The following is a 23,332-nucleotide window of genomic DNA, read 5'->3' as shown; positions in this document are numbered from 1 at the left end:
TGCTCCGGGGATCGCTTGCTAAGTGCCCTAGTATGGTGTCCCAGATTCAGTGTTATGTTTCACTCTCGTGTCAAAGTAGACACTCCTCCTCATCCAGGGAATGTGTCCGAGGAGAACTGTTACGTGCTACGCCATGGGATGTGAGCCGCTTTTCTCAGACTTGACTCGAGCCACAAAAGCCAAAGCTGCTGGTATGTGCAGTTTATTAAATGAAACTACTGTAAGGGCTAGCCAACAGAGGTAGTTACAGTTATGTTTGCCTGAATTCCAGCACTTGACACTTCAATAATTCTCATTGGAATCAATAACCACTTTGACTGCCATACAGTTGCCCAAAACTAGGATTGTCTAACCCCTTATCGGCTTTCATCCCCTCAAACAGCTTTCACTGTGCTTCAATAATGTTAACCCTGAAGTGACCTCAAGACACCCTCATACCCCAGTGTTTTACGTTAAGATATTATGGGCAATGCTGGATACTTCCCTTGTGTTTTACATTAAGATATTGTGGACTATCCTGCTAACTTCCCCAGTGTTTAACATTAAGAGATTGTGGACTATCCTGCTAACTTCCCCAGTGTTTTACATTAAGAGATTGTGGACTATGCTGCATACTTCCCCAGTGTTTAACATTAAGAGATTGTGGACTATGCTGCATACTTTCCCAGTGTTTTACATTAAGAGATTGTGGACTATGCTGCATACTTCCCCAGTATTTAACATTAAGAGATTGTGGACTATGCTGCATACTTCCCCAGTGTTTTACATTAAGAGATTGTGGACTATGCTGCATACTTCCCCAGTGTTTTACATTAAGAGATGGTGGACTATGCTGCATACTTCCCCAGTATTTTACATTAAGAGATTGTGGACTATGCTGCATACTTCCCCAGTATAAGAGATGGTGGACTATGCTGCATACTTCCCCAGTGTTTTACATTAAGAGATGGTGGACTATGCTGCATACTTCCCCAGTATTTTACATTAAGAGATTGTGGACTATGCTGCATACTTCCCCAGTATTTTACATTAAGAGATTGTGGACTATGCTGCATACTTCCCCAGTATAAGATATTGTGGACTATGCTGCATACTTCCCCAGTATTTTACATTAAGAGATTGTGGACTGTGCTGGATACTTCCCCAGTGTTTTACATTAAGAGATTGTGGACTATGCTGCATACTTCCCCAGTATTTTACATTAAGAGATTATGGACTGTGCTGGATACTTCCCCAGTGTTTTACATTAAGAGATTGTGGACTATGCTGCATACTTCCCCAGTATTTTACATTAAGAGATTGTGGACTATGCTGCATACTTCCCCAGTATTTTACATTAAGAGATTATGGACTATGCTGCACACTTCCCCAGTATAAGAGATTGTGGACTATGCTGCATACTTCCCCAGTATTTTACATTAAGAGATTGTGGACTATGCTGCATACTTCCCCAGTGTTTAACATTAAGAGATTGTGGACTATGCTGCATACTTCCCCAGTATTTTACATTAAGAGATTGTGGACTATGCTGCATACTTCCCCAGTATTTTACATTAAGAGATTGTGGACTATGCTGCATACTTCCCCAGTATTTTACATTAAGAGATTGTGGACTATGCTGGATACTTCCCCAGTGTTTTACATTAAGAGATTGTGGACTATGCTGCACACTTCCCCAGTATAAGAGATTGTGGACTATGCTGCATAGTTCCCCAGTGTTTTACATTAAGAGATTATGGACTGTGCTGGATACTTCCCCAGTATTTTACATTAAGAGATTGTGGACTATGCTGCATACTTCCCCAGTATTTTACATTAAGAGATTGTGGACTATGCTGCATACTTCCCCAGTATAAGAGATTGTGGACTATGCTGCATACTTCCCCAGTGTTTTACATTAAGAGATTATGGACTGTGCTGGATACTTCCCCAGTATTTTACATTAAGAGATTGTGGACTATGCTGCATACTTCCCCAGTATTTAACATTAAGAGATTGTGGACTATGCTGCATACTTCCCCAGTGTTTTACATTAAGAGATTATGGACTATGCTGCATACTTCCCCAGTGTTTTACATTAAGAGATTATGGACTATGCTGCATACTTCCCCAGTATTTTACATTAAGAGATTGTGGACTATGCTGCATACTTCCCCAGTGTTTTACATTAAGAGATTGTGGACTATGCAGGATACTTCCCTAGAGGCTGACTATTTTGTTTGGGTTCATGTCAGTCCTGTAATTGGTCTTCATCCCTTGTGGCCTCCTTCTGACACGACTCATCTTTCTGTTGTGAAATACTGTACACGTCTCCCTCAAGTCTGGCATCAGCTGTACTATATTGGGTTAAACTGGCCTTGACTGAACTAGCCTCAACACATACAGTAATCCATTACATACTGTATTACAGTGCTAGTTGGTGTTTTTGGTGGCTCATGTAGATTATATGTGGATATACCTGGGAATCTGCAGTAATACATGAGATCCTCATATGAATATATCTGTTTTTCACAATTCAGATTGTATTCTATGTTGTTTTATTTTTACACTTGGAAATATATTATGTTCTAACATAATTTTCTCATTGATGTTGGTTGGTCTCTGCTTGGACCCTAAAGTCTTCTGCTAAAGGAAAACCAGTTAAATGACCCTTTCAAGATAATGTATCAGTGTATTTCAACATAAGAACATAGTCAACATCTCTTACAGTAGAACCTGAATTCAGCCCTTAGGCGCTGTCCTTAGAGTAGACCAAGGTTAGAAAGCTGATTATCCCCATCACAGCTTGTCAAACACTGGCAGGGATACAGTGCATTCGGAAAGTATTCAGACCCCTTCACTTTTTCCACATTTTGTTACGTTACAGCCTTATTCTAAAATTGATTCGTCCGCCTCTGGCTGGGCCACTAAAGGGTATTCAGAGACTTGTTCTGAAGCCAATCCTGCATTGTATTGGCTGTGTGCTTAGGGTCATTGTCCTGTTGGAAGGTGAACCTTCGCACCAGTCTGAGGTCCTGAGCACTGTGGACCAAGTTTTCATCAAGGATCTCTTTGTACATTGCTCTGTTCATCTTCCCCTCAATCCTGACGAGTCTCCCAGTCCCTGCCGCTGAAAAACATCCCCACTGCATGATGCTGCCACCACCATGCTTCACCATAGGGATGGTGCCAGGTTTCCTCCAGACGTGACGCTTGGCATTCAGGCCAAAGAGTTCCACCTTTGTTCTCATGGTCTGAGAGTCATTTAGGTGCCTTTTGGCAAACTCTAAGCGGGCTGTCATGTGCCTTTTACTGAGGAGTGGCTTCCGTCTGGCCACTCTACCATAAAGGCCTGATTGGTGCAGGGTTTCAGAGATGGTTGTCCTTCTGGATGGTTCTCCCATCTCCACAGAGGAACTCTATGCGCTTTCAGAGTGACCATCAGTTTCTTGGTCACCTCCCTAACCAAGGCCCTTCTCCCCCGATTGCTCAGTTTGGCTGGGCGGCCAGCTCTAGGAAGAGTCTTGGTGATTCCAAACTTCTTCCATTTAAGAATGATGGAGGTCACTGTGTTTTTGAGGACCTTCAATGATGCAGAAATGTTTTGGTACCCTTCCCCAGATCTGTACCTCGACACAATCCTATCTTGCAGCTCTATGAACAATTCCTTCGACCTCATGGCTTGGTTTTTTCTCTGACATGCACTGTCAACTGTGGGACCTTATATAGACAGGTGTGCCACGCCTTTCCAAGTCATGTCCAATCAATTGAATTTACCACAGGTGGACTCCAATCATGTTGTAGAAACAACTCAAGGATGATCAATGGAAACAGGATGCACCTGAGCTCAATTTCGAAGTCTAATAGAAAGGGTCTGAATAGTTATAAGGTATTATAAGGTATTTCTGTTTTTTTATGGGGTATTCTGTGTAGACTGTGTAAATTATTTAATCCATTTTAGAATAAGGCTGTAATGTGGAAAAAGGGAAGAGGTCTGAATACTTTCCGAATGCACTGTATGTGTTGTAGTTGATTTCCCTTTGGTATTATTCTAAGCCAAGAACACTTCATGAAGGCATACTTTGAACAGATTTAAAAAAACTTCCACATAAACGCCTCTTTCTATTCAGCATAAATTGGACTCTGTCAACTTCTTAAATCCTGAGAGTCATTAAGTATTTACTCGTTTCTTAGTATGAAAATCCCAAAGTAACAGTGATGGATAAAATGTTTCAGCAATCAGTTTACAGTATCCATTGGGCTTGAAAACAGAACCAAACAGGCTTTAGAGAGCTCGGGCCTGTGTCAAACGTCAGTGTAATGAAGACCAGGGCTAATGGTCCCAGGTGTTCCTTCTCATTATGATCATTTGAAATGTGGTTCGATCTCTGCCTCTATGGCCCAAAGGTCTGAGTGACACTATTGACTTTGAAGTTGCTCCATTGAGATGAGGCTGTTGAACTATTTGCCAGCTAATGCAGACTGGCACTAACAGGAAGGAAGAGAGCTAGGGGAGGGGAACTCAATAGGCCTTTGTAAGACAGACCGTCATGTTGTTTCTCCTCTATTTTCAGCTTAAGCTTTCACTGTCTGATACACACTCACTTTCTCAGCCTACCTGCATCTTTTTGTGCACAACATGTTGGTGTTCGATTGGCAGGACAAATGGAGGTTGTCAGACTGCTGGCCGGCACTTTGACGGTCCATTGTGGACCTCTGCACTCTCAATTACAGGACTTGTTCCAGCCAGACACACTATATCATCTTGGAACAAATGATGTTACATAGTGATCTTTAAGACCAAGGAAATTCAGGATGAAATGTTTTGTTGCAAGGCACATTTTTTATAAACTGACATTTCATAGATACAGTACTACAATGCAGCTGTCATGATTATGAAGATAGATCCAATTACACAGTTTATGAATCAATTATATAAGGTCCCTCCATAGTGTAGGTCTATGTGGGGTAAAAGTGTTGTACTGTATAAGTTGAGGATGGAATTAATCAGTTTTAAAACACAGGAGAGTGTCTCGGTTAGAAGGGTTCTTTAGAATCTCTCCACTGATCTTCAGGGTCAAGTGCCCAAGCCTGAAAGACATTTTGCCATCCAATTAAAGTTGGAATGTTTTACCTGCTTTGGCAAAAGGGCAGGGCTTTTGACCTTGAATGGGCATCTTTGTTTAATTTGTGAACGATATGAGAAGGGAAGGTCTTCACTAGCTCCCCCAGCTCGCAGCTTTGGGGAGACCTTTTGCGGTGGTGATGATCCTGAGTGTACATCAGACAGCATAAATTGTTAATGTGAAACCTTCCTTTCCCTCTGTGCCCCTGTTCCTTTTCCAGTTGGCTGAGCCAAAGAGGGAGTGAAATACAGAGGCCTCCTCACTATCTTTCAGAGTACTGGCGGAACTGAACTAAGACTCCATAAAAGACAAGCTGCCGTGAACACAGCTATTCAGCTAACTCAGGAATGAGGCTAATGCATCATATAATACGTTCATTAACTAGGGTGGTTGGGGGTATTAAGAGTTTCCCAAACTATGATATGTGTACACAGTTGTTTGTGATTTCGTGTGTGAGGGTTGAAACGAAAATCAGCAACGGATATGCTTAGTGAATTGTCTCAGTCAGATAAATGATATTGGTCATCTCATGCTATCTTAACTCTGCATTTCTCCCACAGGGCACTATGGGAAAGAGAACTTCCGCCAAGACCAACTTGATCATAACTTCATCTCCTCTGGATTCGTGACACTGGGACGACCGCACCTAAAAGGTATTATCTGTTGGTCTGATGACAATTACTATGTCTTCAAGAGTAAAGACAGCGTTGACGTACAAACTTCTAACACACATCTCACTCACATTTTGACCTTGCCTCTCACCTCCACACATTTCCTCCACTCTTTGTCCAAAATGTCTTCCTCCGTTTTTCGAACCACTGTTTGAGTAGATCAGGGGGAAACAGTGCAATAGCCCATCCAATTATTTTACTTGCTCACTTCTCATCTGGCAGTCACCTTGGGAAATGGGACTGAAGCTTTTGGCAGAACAATAACGGCATTTCTCAAAGCTAATTGAAAAGAGAAAAGCCTCAACGAGTTCCTGCTTTGTTCAGATGTGAAAAGTACTCTCTCCTTTTTGTTATGTTTTTCCCCTTGACTGACTCATAAAGGCATTTACACAATGGCCATGTGTGGATGAAATAACACTCAGCATTACCAGCACTGCATGCTGTACTTGTCACATCCTCCAACTCTTCTTCGTGCCAGATCACTGTGTACAGAACTGTCTACTGTACGAGAACAATGCAGTCAGTTGAGCTGACAGAGTCTCGTCCCCGCTCACTAAGGAGGCTTAAAATCATTGATGATAGTTGTACATAAGTGACTTCCTGTCAAATGCCAAGAAAACTACATTATGATATACACCTATTGAATTTACTGTATCAGTCGAAATATAAATAGACTGAATTGCAACATAGAAAACTAAATGTTCTTAATCTGAAAGTATAGGATGATAATAGCTAGAGTTGGTGCATAAAGCTAAGTAGTAAACAAGTGGCTGTTCTCTGTCTTTGCAGCGCAGCACTCTGTAGACGATTTAGGGCAGCTGTCCTGGCAGGGAGATCTGGACGTTCCTAATGTCTCCTACAGTATGTAACATATTCTCACTATGGAGACCCCTGCTTCCTGCCGGAGAACAGCCACACACCTGCTTTCTGCTCCCGCCAGATAAAACCACTCTCACACACTTCACACACCTTGACCCTGGGCCCATAGAGTGGGTTTGGTGGCTAATCGCACCAGCTCCTCATAATGCAGGGCATCAGAACAGACGCCCTGCCACTATCATTAACCAGCCCAGTACAGCTTTCAGAAAGCATGGCTGTCTGGTGTCCCTAATGCTGAACATAGAGAAACAACTCCACAAGGAGGAGTGGAAAACAGGCTTGAATGTCTGTGCTGGTCTGTTCTCCAAAGTATGAAGCAGTCATGGGTTCTGTAGATGATTAGGATAGACAAGGAGGGTGACAAGCATTAAAATGGTTGCTATGTCATGATTAACTGTGTGTGTGTGTGTGTGTGTGTGTGTGTGTGTGTGTGTGTGTGTGTGTGTGTGTGTGTGTGTGTGTGTGTGTGTGTGTGTGTGTGTGTGTGTGTGTGTGTGTGTGTGTGTGTGTGTGTGTGTGTGTGTGTGTGTGACGAGACACATTCTGATCCTGTTATTGTGTTTGCAATTCCATAACCACTTCTTGTACATTTTAGGTGTCTGCAAGGTAAGTGGTATTTTACCAAGTGACAAAAACAAATACTGTTTTACATTTGCTTCTAATTCAAATTCAAATATTTCCTTGCAAATCTATATAGTTGTTCAATATGTTCATGTCTTTATACAACAAATGTATGTGAAAATTAGGTAGGCTAACTGGGGTTTGAACCGCAATCCTCTGCCTTCCTGTTGGGCCGCATCACTGCTGCCTGGTGTTACAGTAACTGTCATTACAAAGCCGAGGGCTTTTCCACCTCAAACAGCTGGCTGTCAACAGGCTCTCTGTCTGCTCCCTGTACCTCCTGTTACTATCACCAGTTTGACATCCAGTATTGGCACTGACCCAGTATATAGCTTACTCTCTTATTTCTTATTTCTCCTGTTTTCTTTGTTATATTTAGATATATATTGTAGCGACCTGCACAGACAGCTGTGTGTTATGTGTTATGCTGTTCGTTGGTTGTGTTGTACTTACCTGTACCCAGTGTTCACGGGGTCCGACATGCCAGTCAACCTGCTATCTGCCAAGCTTATAAAGACATACCCCAAGAGACTTGCAGCTGTAATTGCTGCGAAAGGTGGCTCTACAAAGTATTGACTTTGGGGGGGGTGAATAGTTATGCATACTCAAGTTTTCAGCTTTTTGTCTTATTTCTTGTTTGTTTCACAATAAAACATATTTTGCATCTTCAAAGTGGTAGGCATGTTGTGTAAATCAAATGATACAACCTCCCCCAAAAAACAAATTTTAATTCCAGGTTGTAAGGAAACAAAATAGGAAAAATGCCAAGGGGGTGAATACTTTCGCAAGCCACTGTATATAATCGCTTTTTAAATTAGTTATACTATTTTGATATTGATTGCTGCACTGTTGGGTAGAGATGGCAAATTAAGCATTTCACTGTACTTGTGCATGTGACAATAAAACGTGCATTTGAACTTGACAGACATGTTACGTGTCTCCACCACATCATTATAACCCTGCTACAATACATCATACTATAACCCTGCTACAATACATCATACTGTAACCCTGCTAAAATACACCATACTGTAACCCTGTTACAATACACCATACTGTAACCCTGTTACAATACATCATAATGTAACCCTGCTACAATACATCATACTGTAACCCTGCTACAATACACCATACTGTAACCCTGTTACAATACATCATACTGTAACCCTGCTACAATACACCATACTGTAACCCTGTTACAATACACTATACTGTAACCCTGTTACAATACATCATACTGTAACCCTGCTACAATACACCATACTGTAACCCTGTTACAATACACCATACTGTAACCCTGTTACAATACATCATACTGTAACCCTGCTACAATACACCATACTGTAACCCTGTTACAATACACCATACTGTAACCCTGTTACAATACATCATACTGTAACCCTGCTACAATACACCATACTGTAACCCTGTTACAATACATCATACTGTAACCCTGCTACAATACACCATACTGTAACCCTGTTACAATACACCATACTGTAACCATGTTACAATACATCATACTGTAACCCTGCTACAATACATCATACTGTAACCCTGCTACAATACACCATACTGTAACCCTGTTACAATACACCATACTGTAACCCTGTTACAATACACCATACTGTAACCCTGTTACAATACATCATACTGTAACCCTGCTACAATACATCATACTGTAACCCTGCTACAATACACCATACTGTAACCCTGTTACAATACATCATACTGTAACCCTGCTACAATACACCATACTGTAACCCTGTTACAATACACTATACTGTAACCCTGTTACAATACACCATACTGTAACCCTGCTACAATACACCATACTGTAACCCTGTTACAATACACCATACTGTAACCCTGCTACAATACACCATACTGTAACCCTGCTACAATACACTATACTGTAACCCTGCTACAATACACCATACTGTAACCCTGCTACAATACACCATACTGTAACCCTGCTACAATACACCATACTGTAACCCTGCTACAGTACACCATACTGTAACCCTGCTACAATACACCATACTGTAACCCTGCGACAATACACCATACTGTAACCCTGCTACAATACACCATACTGTAACCCTGCTACAATACACCATACTGTAACCCTGCTACAATACACCATACTGTAACCATGCTACAATACACCATACTGTAACCCTGCTACAATACACCATACTGTAACCCTGCTACAATACACCATACTGTAACCCTGCTACATCATACTGTAACCCTGCTACAATACACCATACTGTAACCCTGCTACAATACACCATACTGTAACCCTGCTAAAATACACCATACTGTAACCCTGCTACAATACATCATATTGTAACCCTGCTACAATACACCATACTGTAACCCTGCTACATCATACTGTAACACTGCTACAATACGACATACTGTAACCCCGCTACGATACACCATACTGTAACCCTGCTACAATACACCATACTGTAACCCTGCGACAATACACCATACTGTAACCCTGCTACAATACACCATACTGGAATCCTGCTACAATACACCATACTGTAACCCTGCTACAATACACCATACTGTAACCCTGCTACAATACATCATACTGTAACCCTGCTACAATACACCATACTGTAACCCTGCTACAATACACCATACTGTAACCCTGCTACAATACACCATACTTTAACCCTGCTACAATACACCATACTGTAACCCTGCTACAATACACCATACTGTAACCCTGCTACAATACACCATACTGTAACCCTGCTACAATACATCATACTGTAACCCTGCTACAATACACCATACTGTAACCCTGCTACAATACACCATACTGTAACCCTGCTACAATACACCATACTGTAACCCTGCTACATCATACTGTAACACTGCTACAATACGACATATTGTAACCCTGCTACGATACACCATACTGTAACCCTGCTACAATACACCATATTGTAATCCTGCTACAATACGTCATACTGCAACACTGCTTCAATACGTCATACTGTAACCCTGCTACAATACATCATACTGTAACCCTGTTATAATACATCTTACTGTAACCCTGCTACAATACATCATACTGTAACCCTGTTACAATACACCATACTGTAACCCTGCTACAATACACCATACTGTAACCCTGCTACAATACACCATACTGTAACCCTGCTACAATACACCATACTGTAACCCTGCTACAATACACCATACTGTAACCCTGCTACAATACACCATACTGTAACCCTGCTACGATACACCATACTGTAACCCTGCTACAATACACCATACTTTAACCCTGCTACAATACATCATACTGTAACCCTGCTACAATACATCATACTGTAACCCTGCTACAATACATCATACTGTAACCCTGCTACAATACATCATACTGTAACCCTGCTACAATACACCATACCGTAATCCTGCTACAATACACCATACTTTAACCCTGCTACAATACACCATATTGTAACCCTGCTACAATACACCATACTGTAACCCTGCTACAATACACCGTACTCTAACCCTGCTACAATACATCATACTGTAACCCTGCTACAATACACCGTACTGTAACCCTGCTACAATACACCATACTGGAATCCTGCTACAATACACCATACTGTAACCCTGCTACAATACACCATATTGTAACCCTGCTACAATACACCATACTGTAACCCTGCTACAATACACCATACTGTAACCCTGCTACAATACATCATACTGTAACCCTGCTACAATACACCATACTGTAACCCTGCTACAATACACCATACTGTAACCCTGCTACAATACACCATACTGTAACCCTGCTACAATACATCATACTGTAACCCTGCTACAATACACCATACTGTAACCCTGCTACAATACACCATACTGTAACCCTGCTACAATACACCATACTGTAACCCTGCTACAATACACCATACTGTAACCATGCTACAATACACCATACTGTAACCCTGCTACATAATACTGTAACACTGCTACAATACACCATACTGTAACCCTGCTACAATACACCAAACTGTATCTCTAGCATCTCTCTTCAGTCCCTAAATTTCTTTCAAGTGTGTATTATGATATTCTGGATCTTTTCCCCATGCATTCACATGGAACTGTAAATATGTATTAATATCCCTATGCTAATAGGGAGATATAACGGAATCTACAATCAAGATAGTTACAAGAAAAACAACTGCTTAGCACAATAGGAATGACCTCAAATTTTATTGAGCAAAATCCTTTAGTTCTCTGTGGGGGCATACACTCTACTCATACAGAAACTATAGGGCTGCAGGCTAACGTACAGTAGCAAGCTCATATAGCTCACGGTAGATCGTTTATGTGGCTGGCTAGTGAAGTGTCTGTTGGAAGTGTGATTTATAAATGATATCAGTGAGTGGTTTGAATTGGCAATGTCTATCCATCTCCACTCTTCCATGATGGATTGGCCAGGCAGACGTGTCCCTTAAGCCACTGTGGACCACAACAGATTTATTAGACACAGCTAAAGGCCAAGCCGCTGCCACACAGGAAATGCTTCAGGAGATTCCACTTCATTCATCTAAATGACAAACATTGAATTGATAAAATGTGTTTTTGAAGTTGGTGAAGATATCTCTGCCAGCTGATATAAGAATCTCCATTTGGAGGAGTTTCTGAAGAGGGGTGAGGTTCTTCCTGCATTGTTTGGAGGTCATTGCGAGGTTGTTGGAGAATTTGAGAGAGAGAATCTTATTGTTACAATAAAACTATCCAATATGTTTGACAGATTAGAGGTATGTTGGAGTGGAACAGCCATAAATCAGAGTTAGAAATGATTTGTCCTCAAATGAGACATTAACCTTGCAAATTATTAATTGGTTGTGAAAATACAAATCTTGCCAAAGCTAAGTTGTGTTACGAATGTAATAAATGCTAATCTGTTTGTCCTAACTGATTTAAGACAAAAATGTGAGGTCATTGCCAGTGGGCGTAGACTAATGTGGGTCGACTATTTCATAATATTGTTTCAAATGTAATTTCGTCATTCTGAACCCCAGGCCTTTTTCCTTCAAAAGTACCTCCTTTCACAAAACCTAACTGTTTTTGAGGTAAAAAAAATTATCCTTTGTCCATCGTGACAATTTCAGATATCAAGTGAACAAACATTACCCTTGTCTTAAGGATTTTTTGTGTCCCCCCCCTCACCCTCACCCCTCTGGCTGTGACATCCACTGATGTGCATCCTGCGTAATTATTTTTTCACAAGTTGCTCCCTGATTTTGTCCCAGGGGGAATTGGTTTCTTCTCATCCCAATCCATTTAAGGTGACCTTGTCTCATAGGGACAGTGCTGCAGCCCTCCCACATCCCTCCCTTTTTCTCTAATCCCTGAGGCTCCACATTGGTAGGGGAGGTCAAGTACACCAAGCAGGTGTCACCTGCATGACAACCTCCATTATGGGGATCTCTCCAAGTCTCAGGTCTAAAGGCAGACATTTCAGCTAAGTGATATCCCAGAAAGGAGGGGTACTGAAGAGGAGACTGTATACAGTATATTTTTATTTAACTAGGCAAGTCATTTATGAACAAATTCTTATTTACAAAGACGGCCTGGGAACAGTGGGTTAACTGCCTTGTTCAGGGGCAGCTCAGGGATTCGATCTAGCAACCTTTCGGTTACTGGCCAAACTCTCTAACCGCTAGGCTATCTGCTACCCCACTATATCACTAAGAGGGACAGTCAAAGACCCAGTGTAGAGGAGTAAGACAAGTGGAAAAGGAAATTGCTGGGCAGAGTGTCTTAGCTGTGACCTCTACTGTTCACTCCAGACTGGGAGGGTGTTAATAGCTTGACCCCTGAGTAACCTCCCAGTAGGGTGAGCCCCCCAGCCGTCCATCGCCCCTCCTGACCAGTCTACTGTGACCACTTCACTGTGTCTTCTGCTGTGTGACAGCCAGGGGAGGAGGAGAGGCATGCCACGCATGGCCCTGCCAGCTAGATCCTAATGGACAGGCCTGAGCACCAAGACGGACTGTAATCCAATAATAGTGGGCCATTATGACGGAGGCACAGAACTCTCTACCTTCACACGCATACGACTCTCTCCCCACTATTGTGAGTTTTCTGTCTAAAAAAATACAGGAAGAAATTCTAAAGGATTTATTCATGGTGATATAGTTGATGGGAGAATATTCTCTTTGTTGCCTGTCTTTGGAAAGAGGCGCAATCCATTTTTATTTTAAGAACCAGGGCACTATTCAGAGTTGGGGCTCTTGCAAGACATCTAAAGTGCTTCTTGTTAAGGTCATGTCTGTTGTGACATAACAGTTTGTGTCATAGCATGCCAAATGTTGCGTTAGATATGGAAATGTGAACAAATTGTTTGCAACTGGTAGTTTAGATCATCTTGACATTATTTTCGATTGTAATCCAAAATCAATCAGTCAATCAATTCAGCATGGTGAAGGTAAATCATAGATTAATTCAGATGTATAAAAGATACTTGTGAATAGTTCACAAACCCATAAAGGCTATCGAGCGACACTGCTCTCACTGACCTCGTTCCTTTCTGTTCTCAGCAAGAGCCACATTGGCACAAGCTGTGTTTTCCTTCTCTCTCCTGATGAGCATGTCTCTGAGCAGAGTACAGCCTCTGCTCTATGCTGTAGGAATCTGGAACAGTCAAATGCACAATATGAATTGATTATAATCCTTATATCCTGCCTATTAAAGAAGCAGGCTAAAGGAAGTGATTAGGTTGGCTTCATGAGTCTCATGCTCCCTTAGTCCCACATGCCTTTAATAGTGGGCTGGGTGGCTGTGGGCTGGGGCTCAGCTCTCTATCCACTAGCCTTCTGATTTGTATTATTTATTTAATTAGTTTAATTTTACGTTTATTTAACTAGGCAAGTCAGTTAAGAACAAATTCATCTTTCTTTATCTTACTGATAAACACACTGATACCCTCACATCACCTCTAGTGATCCAGCATTATGCACTGCTGTTGTGTGTGTTTGTCCAGTGAAATCACATTTGAAGGGCCGGAGATGGATCAGCATGTACGGTGTGTGTGTGCGCGTGTGTGCGCGTGCAAGAGCAGTATGCAGTTTTGATGGTACTCTGCATTATGAATTGGCATGGAAACAGATAGATATGCATTAATTCATTGCTTACTTAGCCCAAAGTGTCTTTATGTAAAATTGGAAAAATAATTATCTTTCTCCCATCTCCATATTAGGAGTTGGTGCATTTATTCTTGAGAACGTACCACTTCAGAAAAGAATCGCAGAGCCTCCTTGAATTCCAATGCGCCTGTTGAGCTTGAGTTAGGATTCAGTGGGTACGACAGTGTTTACTATTCAGTTAAATGATTTTCACATTTGTATCATGTTGTGTGAATGTGCTTTGTGAAAATGATACACCAACTTGCACAGCAATACAAACATAACTGTATAGCCTTTTGTAGGGAATTTGTATTTGTGATCTCACACAGTAAAGCACATGTTAAGTGTGATGCAGGTAAAAGTCCTTGGGAGGCTAGTATGCCTTATTATAGTTCTCCTCAGGTTTAAGAGACTCCTATTCATTCTATCCTTTACATAGCATTCCATTCATAATGGAGACAGCAAGGAGGGGACAGCAAAGAGGACAGCAAGGAGAGAGAGTATATACTTAAATTCACACAGGACACCAGATAAGACAGGATAAATACTCCAGATATAACAGACTGACCCTAGCCCCCGACACAAACTGCTGCAGCATAAATACTGGAGGCTGAGACAGGAGGGGTCGGGAGACACTGCGTTTGGCCAGTAACTGAAAGGTCGCTGGGTCAAATCTCCGAGCCGAGTAGGTGAAAAATCTGTCGATGTGCCCTTGAGCAAGACACTTAACCCTAATTGCTCCTGTAAGTCACTCTGGATAAGAGCATCTGCTAAAATGTAAAGCATTCCTCCTGTCTTCCCAGCATAGCTTTTTATTTCATTAGTTTGCTCACACAGTTGGAAACATCACACCATATTAAAGGTAATGTCAGGAGGGTTATCTGAAGGATTAATTTACATCTATATATTGTATATAGATACACAGCCTTTTATTAGGGCAGGGATATATTGCTGTCTCTATCTGCATTAGGGTCATTAATAAGAGACATGCATTATTCATCAACTGTGCATTTTGATGGCAAGTTATAAAACAGCATTTTTGATGTTAACAGGGAAACAGTCGAACACTAGCGAGAGATGAGGGGACCACGCAGCCTTCAGCTTGGGGGTTGAAGTAAATATGAAGTATAAGACCACTGGCAGGGCTTATTACCTGCCGGGCTGGAGCACGAGGAACCAGAGAAGAGAGGAAGGGTGACAATTACACAGCCATTCAGCTACAGGGCACGGCGTATGCTAGCATGAAATGCTATTAGCGGACCGACAAAGTTGTGAATTGAATGCTATAATGATGAAAAATCCCTCTATGACATATCCAATCATGTTAGGATGGAGATTAGTGTTATCTGCACTCCACCTGTCAATATCTATTATGAGGAGAGAGCAGCACAGGGCAGTGGTGGACATGGAATTGCTTCTGTCAGCATGATGCCAACGAGCTAGCCAACACCAGAAGAGCAGCAGTGACCATACCACACCTGTCTGAATACTAATACCAGGGAGAGCAGATCTATCATGCATAGCAGGACAGCTACAGTACTGTGCTGTATGTGGCCCAGACACTCAGTGCTGCTATTGAAGAAAGGCTGTTGTTCTGTAAAGGGAGGTTCTGCCATTACGTTGAAGGGATAGCTCATTGAAACCTGGACCAAAGCTGACACAAATGGAGCAAATGGCTGAGAGATACAAACCATCTGACACCCAAATGCCAAAATGCTGCAACAAGCCCAGGCGAGGCTGTGTATTTGGGGGTTTGTTGGCTGTGATGTGTACAGGGAGGGACAATGTCTTAGCTAATGTGGAAAGCCGATGGAGTGTCTACATTTTTTCAGAATGTATTTACACATAAATGGAGACACAGGTGCACGCAAACACACACGCACATACACACACACACAGGAATATCCACAATCAGCTCATCAGAGAGAGAGAGAAAACTGCAGTGAGTGCAAATCAGTGCCCAGTAGGGTGGAGAACGAGCAATGAGATGTGTGTTTTGTTATGCACATCAAATCCTCTAGCTTTTCGGCATAATGGTGGTGGTGGAACATTGAGCTGCAAGTGACAAGCTCTCATTCCAGCCACAAATGGCTGGTAATTGCAGCTTGGTGGGAATGGCGTCCCAAAATCACAATTGCGGCTGCTGGCTGCTTCATTAGGCAACGCCTCAGAGTAGATTCCAATCAAATCAAATCAAATGTATTTGTCACATACACATGGTTAGCAGATGTTAATGCGAGTGTAGCGAAATGCTTGTGCTTCTAGTTCCGACAATGCAGTAATAACCAACGAGTAATCTAACTAACAATTCCAAAACTACAACCTTATACACACAAGTGTAAAGGGATAAAGAATATGTACATAAAGATATATGAATGAGTGATGGTACAGAGCGGCATAGGCAAGATGCAGTAGATGGTATCGAGTACAGTATATACATATGAGTTGAGTACGTAAACAACAAAGTGGCATAGTTTAAAGTGGCTAGTGATACATGTATTACATAAAGATGCAGTAGATGATAGAGTACAGTATATATGTATACATATGAGATGAATAATGTAGGGTATGTAAACATTATATTAAGTAGCATTGTTTAAAGTGGCTAGTGATATATTTTACATCAATTCCCATTATTAAAGTGGCTGGAGTTGAGTCAGTTGTGTTGGCAGCAGCCCCTCAATGTTAGTGGTGGCTGTTTAACAGTCTGATGGCCTTGAGATAGAAGCTGTTTTTCAGTCTCTCGGTCCCAGCTTTGATGCACCTGTACTGACCTCGCCTTCTGGATGATAGCGGGGTGAACAGGCAGTGGTTTGGGTGGTTGTTAGAGTGACGAGAAGAAGAAGGACAGGCCCATACACACATATATATATATATATATATATATATATATATATATATATATATATATGTGTATATATACAGTGCCTTGCGAAAGTATTCGGCCCGCTTGAACTTTGCGACCTTTTGCCACATTTCAGGCTTCAAACATAAAGATATAAAATTGTATTTTTTTGTGAAGAATCAACAACAAGTGGGACACAATCATGAAGTGGAACGACATTTATTGGATATTTCAAACTTTTTTAACAAATCAAAAACTGAAAAATTGGGCGTGCAAAATTATTCAGCCCCCTTAAGTTAATACTTTGTAGCGCCACCTTTTGCTGCGATTACAGCTGTAAGTCGCTTGGGGTATGTCTCTATCAGTTTTGCACATCGAGAGACTGACATTTTTTCCCATTCCTCCTTGCAAAACAGCTCGAGCTCAGTGAGGTTGGATGGAGAGCATTTGTGAACAGCAGTTTTCAGTTCTTTCCACAGATTCTCGATTGGATTCAGGTCTGGACTTTGACTTGGCCATTCTGGATATGTTTATTTTTGAACCATTCCATTGTAGATTTTGCTTTATGTTTTGGATCATTGTCTTGTTGGAAGACAAATCTCCGTCCCAGTCTCAGGTCTTTTGCAGACTCCATCAGGAGTCCTTCCAGAATGGTCCTGTATTTGGCTCCATCCATCTTCCCATCAATTTTAACCATCTTCCCTGTCCCTGCTGAAGAAAAGCAGGCCCAAACCATGATGCTGCCACCACCATGTTTGACAGTGGGGATGGTGTGTTCAGCTGTGTTGCTTTTACGCCAAACATAACGTTTTGCATTGTTGCCAAAAAGTTCAATTTTGGTTTCATCTGACCAGAGCACCTTCTTCCACATGTTTGGTGTGTCTCCCAGGTGGCTTGTGGCAAACTTTAAACAACACTTTTTATGGATATCTTTAAGAAATGGCTTTCTTCTTGCCACTCTTCCATAAAGGCCAGATTTGTGCAATATACGACTGATTGTTGTCCTATGGACAGAGTCTCCCACCTCAGCTGTAGAGCTCTGCAGTTCATCCAGAGTGATCATGGGCCTCTTGGCTGCATCTCTGATCAGTCTTCTCCTTGTATGAGCTGAAAGTTTAGAGGGACGGCCAGGTCTTGGTAGATTTGCAGTGGTCTGATACTCCTTCCATTTCAATATTATCGCTTGCACAGTGCTCCTTGGGATGTTTAAAGCTTGGGAAATCTTTTTGTATCCAAATCCGGCTATAAACTTCTTCACAACAGTATCTCGGACCTGCCTGGTGTGTTCCTTGTTCTTCATGATGCTCTCTGCGCTTTTAACGGACCTCTGAGACTATCACAGTGCAGATGCATTTATACGGAGACTTGATTACACACAGGTGGATTGTATTTATCATCATTAGTCATTTAGGTCAACATTGGATCATTCAGAGATCCTCACTGAACTTCTGGAGAGAGTTTACTGCACTGAAAGTAAAGGGGCTGAATAATTTTGCACGCCCAATTTTTCAGTTTTTGATTTGTTAAAAAAGTTTGAAATATCCAATAAATGTCGTTCCACTTCATGATTGTGTCCCACTTGTTGTTGATTATTCACAAAAAAATACAATTTTATATTTTTATGTTTGAAGCCTGAAATGTGGCAAAAGGTCGCAAAGTTCAAGGGGGCCGAATACTTTCGCAAGGCACTGTATATATATATATATATATATATATATACACACACACACACACACTGAGTGTTCAAAACATTAGGAACACCTTCCTAATATTGATTTGCAGCCCCTTTTGCTCTCAGAACAGACTCAATTCGTCAGGCATGGACTCTATAATGTGTCGAAAGCATACCACAGGGATGCAGGCCCATGTTGGCTCTAATACTTCCCACAGTTGTGTCAAGTTGGCTGGATGTCCTTTGGGTGGTGGACCATTCTTGATACACATGAGAAACTGTTGAGCGTGAAAAACCCAGCAGCGTTGCAGTTCTTGGCACACTCAAACCTGTGCGCTGGGCACCTACTACCATACCCCTTTCAAAGGCACTTCAATATTTTGTCTTACCCATTCACCCTCTGAATGACACACATACACATTTAATGTCTCAATTGTCTTGAGGCTTAAAATTCCTTATTTAACCTGTCTCCTCCCCTTCATCTACACTGATTGAATGAGATTTAAAAAGTGCCATCAATAAGGGATCATAGCTTTCACCTGGATTCATCTGGTCAGTCTATGTCATGGAAAGAGCAGGAGTTTTGTACACTCAGTGTATATCCTCTGTATCCTGTAGTGTTCACTCATTCAGGGAAGCACAGCGTGTTTACTCTCTCCCAGACCTGTAACACGAACATAGTATTGACATCCTAAACAAATCCATAACCCATTCAGAAACACAGCTCTGTGTTGTTCACATTGAAGACACCCTGATGAAGGGAGTTGTTGCTTAGGGAAATGAAAAATCTAATATTTGTGGCATGAAGGAAAACGCGGGTTGACTTCAGAACTGTGCTATTGAATAAAATAGAGGTGTGAGAGCCGAGAGTGGGCCGGTATGACAGGCCTGTTATCAGTAGACTGTCCCTTGGGTGTTGTCCTGGAAAAGAAGGAACCAGGCTTCAGCAGCAGGCAGAACTGACAGAGAGAATGAGAGAGAGGTAGAGAGAGATGGAGAGAGAAGGAGAGGGATGGAGATAGGGAGAGAGGGCAGGAGAACCAGGCAGAACACAAGGTTTTTGGAGTTCTGAGGGGTGCAATCCCCAATAATGTGAGACATCAATCAGGACCATTTCCTGGTGCTGTGTGGACACTTTCTATTAAAGCTCATTAAGAGAATGCAAGGAGTCTTTTATGCTAATTTCCCGTTCATCATGTTGCAGTGTGATATCGGCAAGAGGCTGGTCCCATTAATCTGGCAATGGAGAACAGTGGCTTTGAAGGCCATATCTTATAATAGCAGCTATTTGTCTTCAAACAAATCATTGTGGTGCACGTTCTCATGAACTGTCGACACCGCCCATCAGTAATGGCATTTTCTAACACCAAAATCTTGAGAATCTTTATTTTTTTATATAGCCAAGTTGATTACAACGGCAAACTATGATTTACTGGCAAAAACAAATACCTTTCAACTATAATTATAAGTCAAATTACAGTCTTATGCATCGGCTTGGGTTTAGATTATCACATATCAGAATATTTTTGGTGTGATAGGGTTCAATAATATAGAGTCAAATACAGAAACATGACTAAAAAACATCTAAGATGTTTGTATAGGAAAGGAAAATAAATAATTTGCCTTTAAGGAGCAGTAATGATGCATTTAGCACTCTCATCTCCTTTGTATCCTTATCATTTCAGGTGTCTGGACACTCTCATCTCCTCTTGTATCCTTATCATTTCAGGTGTCTGGACACTCTCATCTCCTCTTGTATCCTTATCATTTCAGGTGTCTGGACACTCTCATCTCCTCTTGTATCCTTATCATTTCAGGTGTCTGGACACTCTCATCTCCTCTTGTATCCTTATCATTTCAGGTGTCTGGACACTCTCATCTCCTCTTGTATCCTTATCATTTCAGGTGTCTGGACACTCTCATATCCTCTTGTATCCTTATCATTTCAGGTGTCTGGACACTCATCTCCTCTTGTATCCTTATCATTTCAGGTGCCTGGACACTCTCATCTCCTCTTGTATCCTTATAATTTCAGGTGTCTGGACACTCTCATATCCTCTTGTATCCTTATCATTTCAGGTGTCTGGACACTCTCATCTCCTCTTGTATCCTTATCATTTCAGGTGTCTGGACACTCTCATCTCCTTTGTATCCTTATCATTTCAGGTGTCTGGACACTCTCATCTCCTCTTGTATCCTTATCATTTCAGGTGTCTGGACACTCATCTCCTCTTGTATCCTTATCATTTCAGGTGTCTAGACACTCTCATCTCCTCTTGTATCCTTATCATTTCAGGTATCTGGACACTCTCATCTCCTTTGTATCCTTATCATTTCAGGTGTCTGGACAATCTCATATACTCTTGTATCCTTATCATTTCAGGTGTCTGGACACTCTCATCTCCTTTGTATCCTTATCATTTCAGGTGTCTGGACACTCTCATCTCCTCTTGTATCCTTATCATTTCAGGTGTCTGGACACTCTCATCTCCTCTTGTATCCTTATCATTTCAGGTGTCTGGACACTCTCATCTCCTCTTGTATCCTTATCATTTCAGGTGTCTGGACACTCTCATATCCTCTTGTATCCTTATCATTTCAGGTGTCTGGACACTCATCTCCTCTTGTATCCTTATCATTTCAGGTGCCTGGACACTCTCATCTCCTCTTGTATCCTTATCATTTCAGGTGTCTGGACACTCTCATATCCTCTTGTATCCTTATCATTTCAGGTGTCTGGACACTCTCATCTGCTCTTGTATCCTTATCATTTCAGGTGTCTGGACACTCTCATCTCCTTTGTATCCTTATCATTTCAGGTGTCTGGACACTCTCATCTCCTCTTGTATCCTTATCATTTCAGGTGTCTGGACACTCTCATCTCCTCTTGTATCCTTATCATTTCAGGTGTCTGGACACTCTTCTCCTCTTGTATCCTTATCATTTCAGGTGTCTGGACACTCATCTCCTCTTGTATCCTTATCATTTCAGGTGTCTGGACACTCATCTCCTTTGTATCCTTATCATTTCAGGTGTCTGGACACTCTCATCTCCTTTGTATCCTTATCATTTCAGGTATCTGGACACTCATCTCCTCTTGTATCCTTATCATTTCAGGTGTCTGGACACTCTCATCTCCTTTGTATCCTTATCATTTAAGGTGTCTGGACACTCATCTCCTCTTGTAATCCTTATCATTTCAGGTGTCTGGACACTCTCATCTCCTTTGTATCCTTATCATTTCAGGTGTCTGGACACTCATCTCCTCTTGTATCCTTATCATTTCAGGTGTCTGGACACTCTCATCTCCTTTGTATCCTTATCATTTCAGGTGTCTGGACACTCATCTCCTCTTGTATCCTTATCATTTCAGGTGTCTGGACACTCTCATCTCCTTTGTATACTTATCATTTCAGGTGTCTGGACACTCTCATCTCCTTTGTATCCTTATCATTTCAGGTGTCTGGACACTCTCATCTCCCCTTGTATCCGTATCATTTCAGGTGTCTGGACACTCATCTCCTCTTGTATCCTTATCATTTCAGGTGTCTGGACACTCTCATCTCCTCTTGTATCCTTATCATTTCAGGTGTCTGGACACTCTCATCTCCTCTTGTATCCTTATCATTTCAGGTGTCTGGACACTCATCTCCTCTTGTATCCTTATCATTTCAGGTGTCTGGACACTCATCTCCTCTTGTATCCTTATCATTTCAGGTGTCGGGACACTCTCATCTCCTCTTGTATCCTTATCATTTCAGGTGTCTGGACACTCTCATCTCCTCTTGTATCCTTATCATTTCAGGTGTCTGGACACTCTCATCTCCTCTTGTATCCGTATCATTTCAGGTGTCTGGACACTCTCATCAAATCTTGTATCCTTATCATTTCAGGTGTCTGGACACTCTCATCTCCTCTTGTATCCTTATCATTTCAGGTGTCTGGACATTTCTTCCCCCTGTTTCTGGACACTCTCATCTCCACTTGTATCCTTATCATTTCAGGTGTCTGGACATTTTTTCCCCCTGTTTCTGGACACTCTCATCTCCACTTGTATCCTTATCATTTCAGGCGTCTGGACACTCTCATCTCCTCTTGTATCCTTATCATTTCAGGTGTCTGGACATTTTTTTATCTGTGTCTGGACACTTGTAATATGTGGCAGACAGGCAAGCAGGAAGGCAGGCGAGTGCAGGTAGGCAGACGGGCGGGCGGGCGGGCGGGCGGGCGGGCGGGCGGGCGGGCGGGCAGGCAGGCAGGCAGGCAGGCAGGCAGGCAGGCAGGCAGGCAGGCAGGCAGGCAGGCAGGCAGGCAGGCAGGCAGGCAGGAAGGCTGGCAGGCAGGCAGGCAGGCAGGCAGGGAAG

General features: G+C 42.0%; 1 protein-coding gene across 2 annotated transcripts in view; it reads left to right on the top strand.

Annotated features, from left to right (window-relative positions):
* The window catches only part of LOC139424014 (protein shisa-6-like), a 67,261-nt gene that overhangs the window by 8,444 nt on the left and 35,485 nt on the right, over window positions 1-23,332 (top strand). For both annotated transcript variants that reach the window (XM_071175695.1, XM_071175694.1), the window contains exons 3-4: window positions 5,666-5,758; window positions 6,566-6,637. In XM_071175695.1, coding sequence (XP_071031796.1) covers window positions 5,666-5,758; window positions 6,566-6,637 — 165 coding nt within the window. The remainder of the gene's footprint in view (window positions 1-5,665; window positions 5,759-6,565; window positions 6,638-23,332) is intronic.

Source organism: Oncorhynchus clarkii, chromosome 13 (assembly GCF_045791955.1).
Source record: "Oncorhynchus clarkii lewisi isolate Uvic-CL-2024 chromosome 13, UVic_Ocla_1.0, whole genome shotgun sequence".
Lineage (NCBI taxonomy): Eukaryota > Metazoa > Chordata > Actinopteri > Salmoniformes > Salmonidae > Oncorhynchus > Oncorhynchus clarkii.
This window is presented reverse-complemented; position numbering and strand designations above follow the sequence as displayed.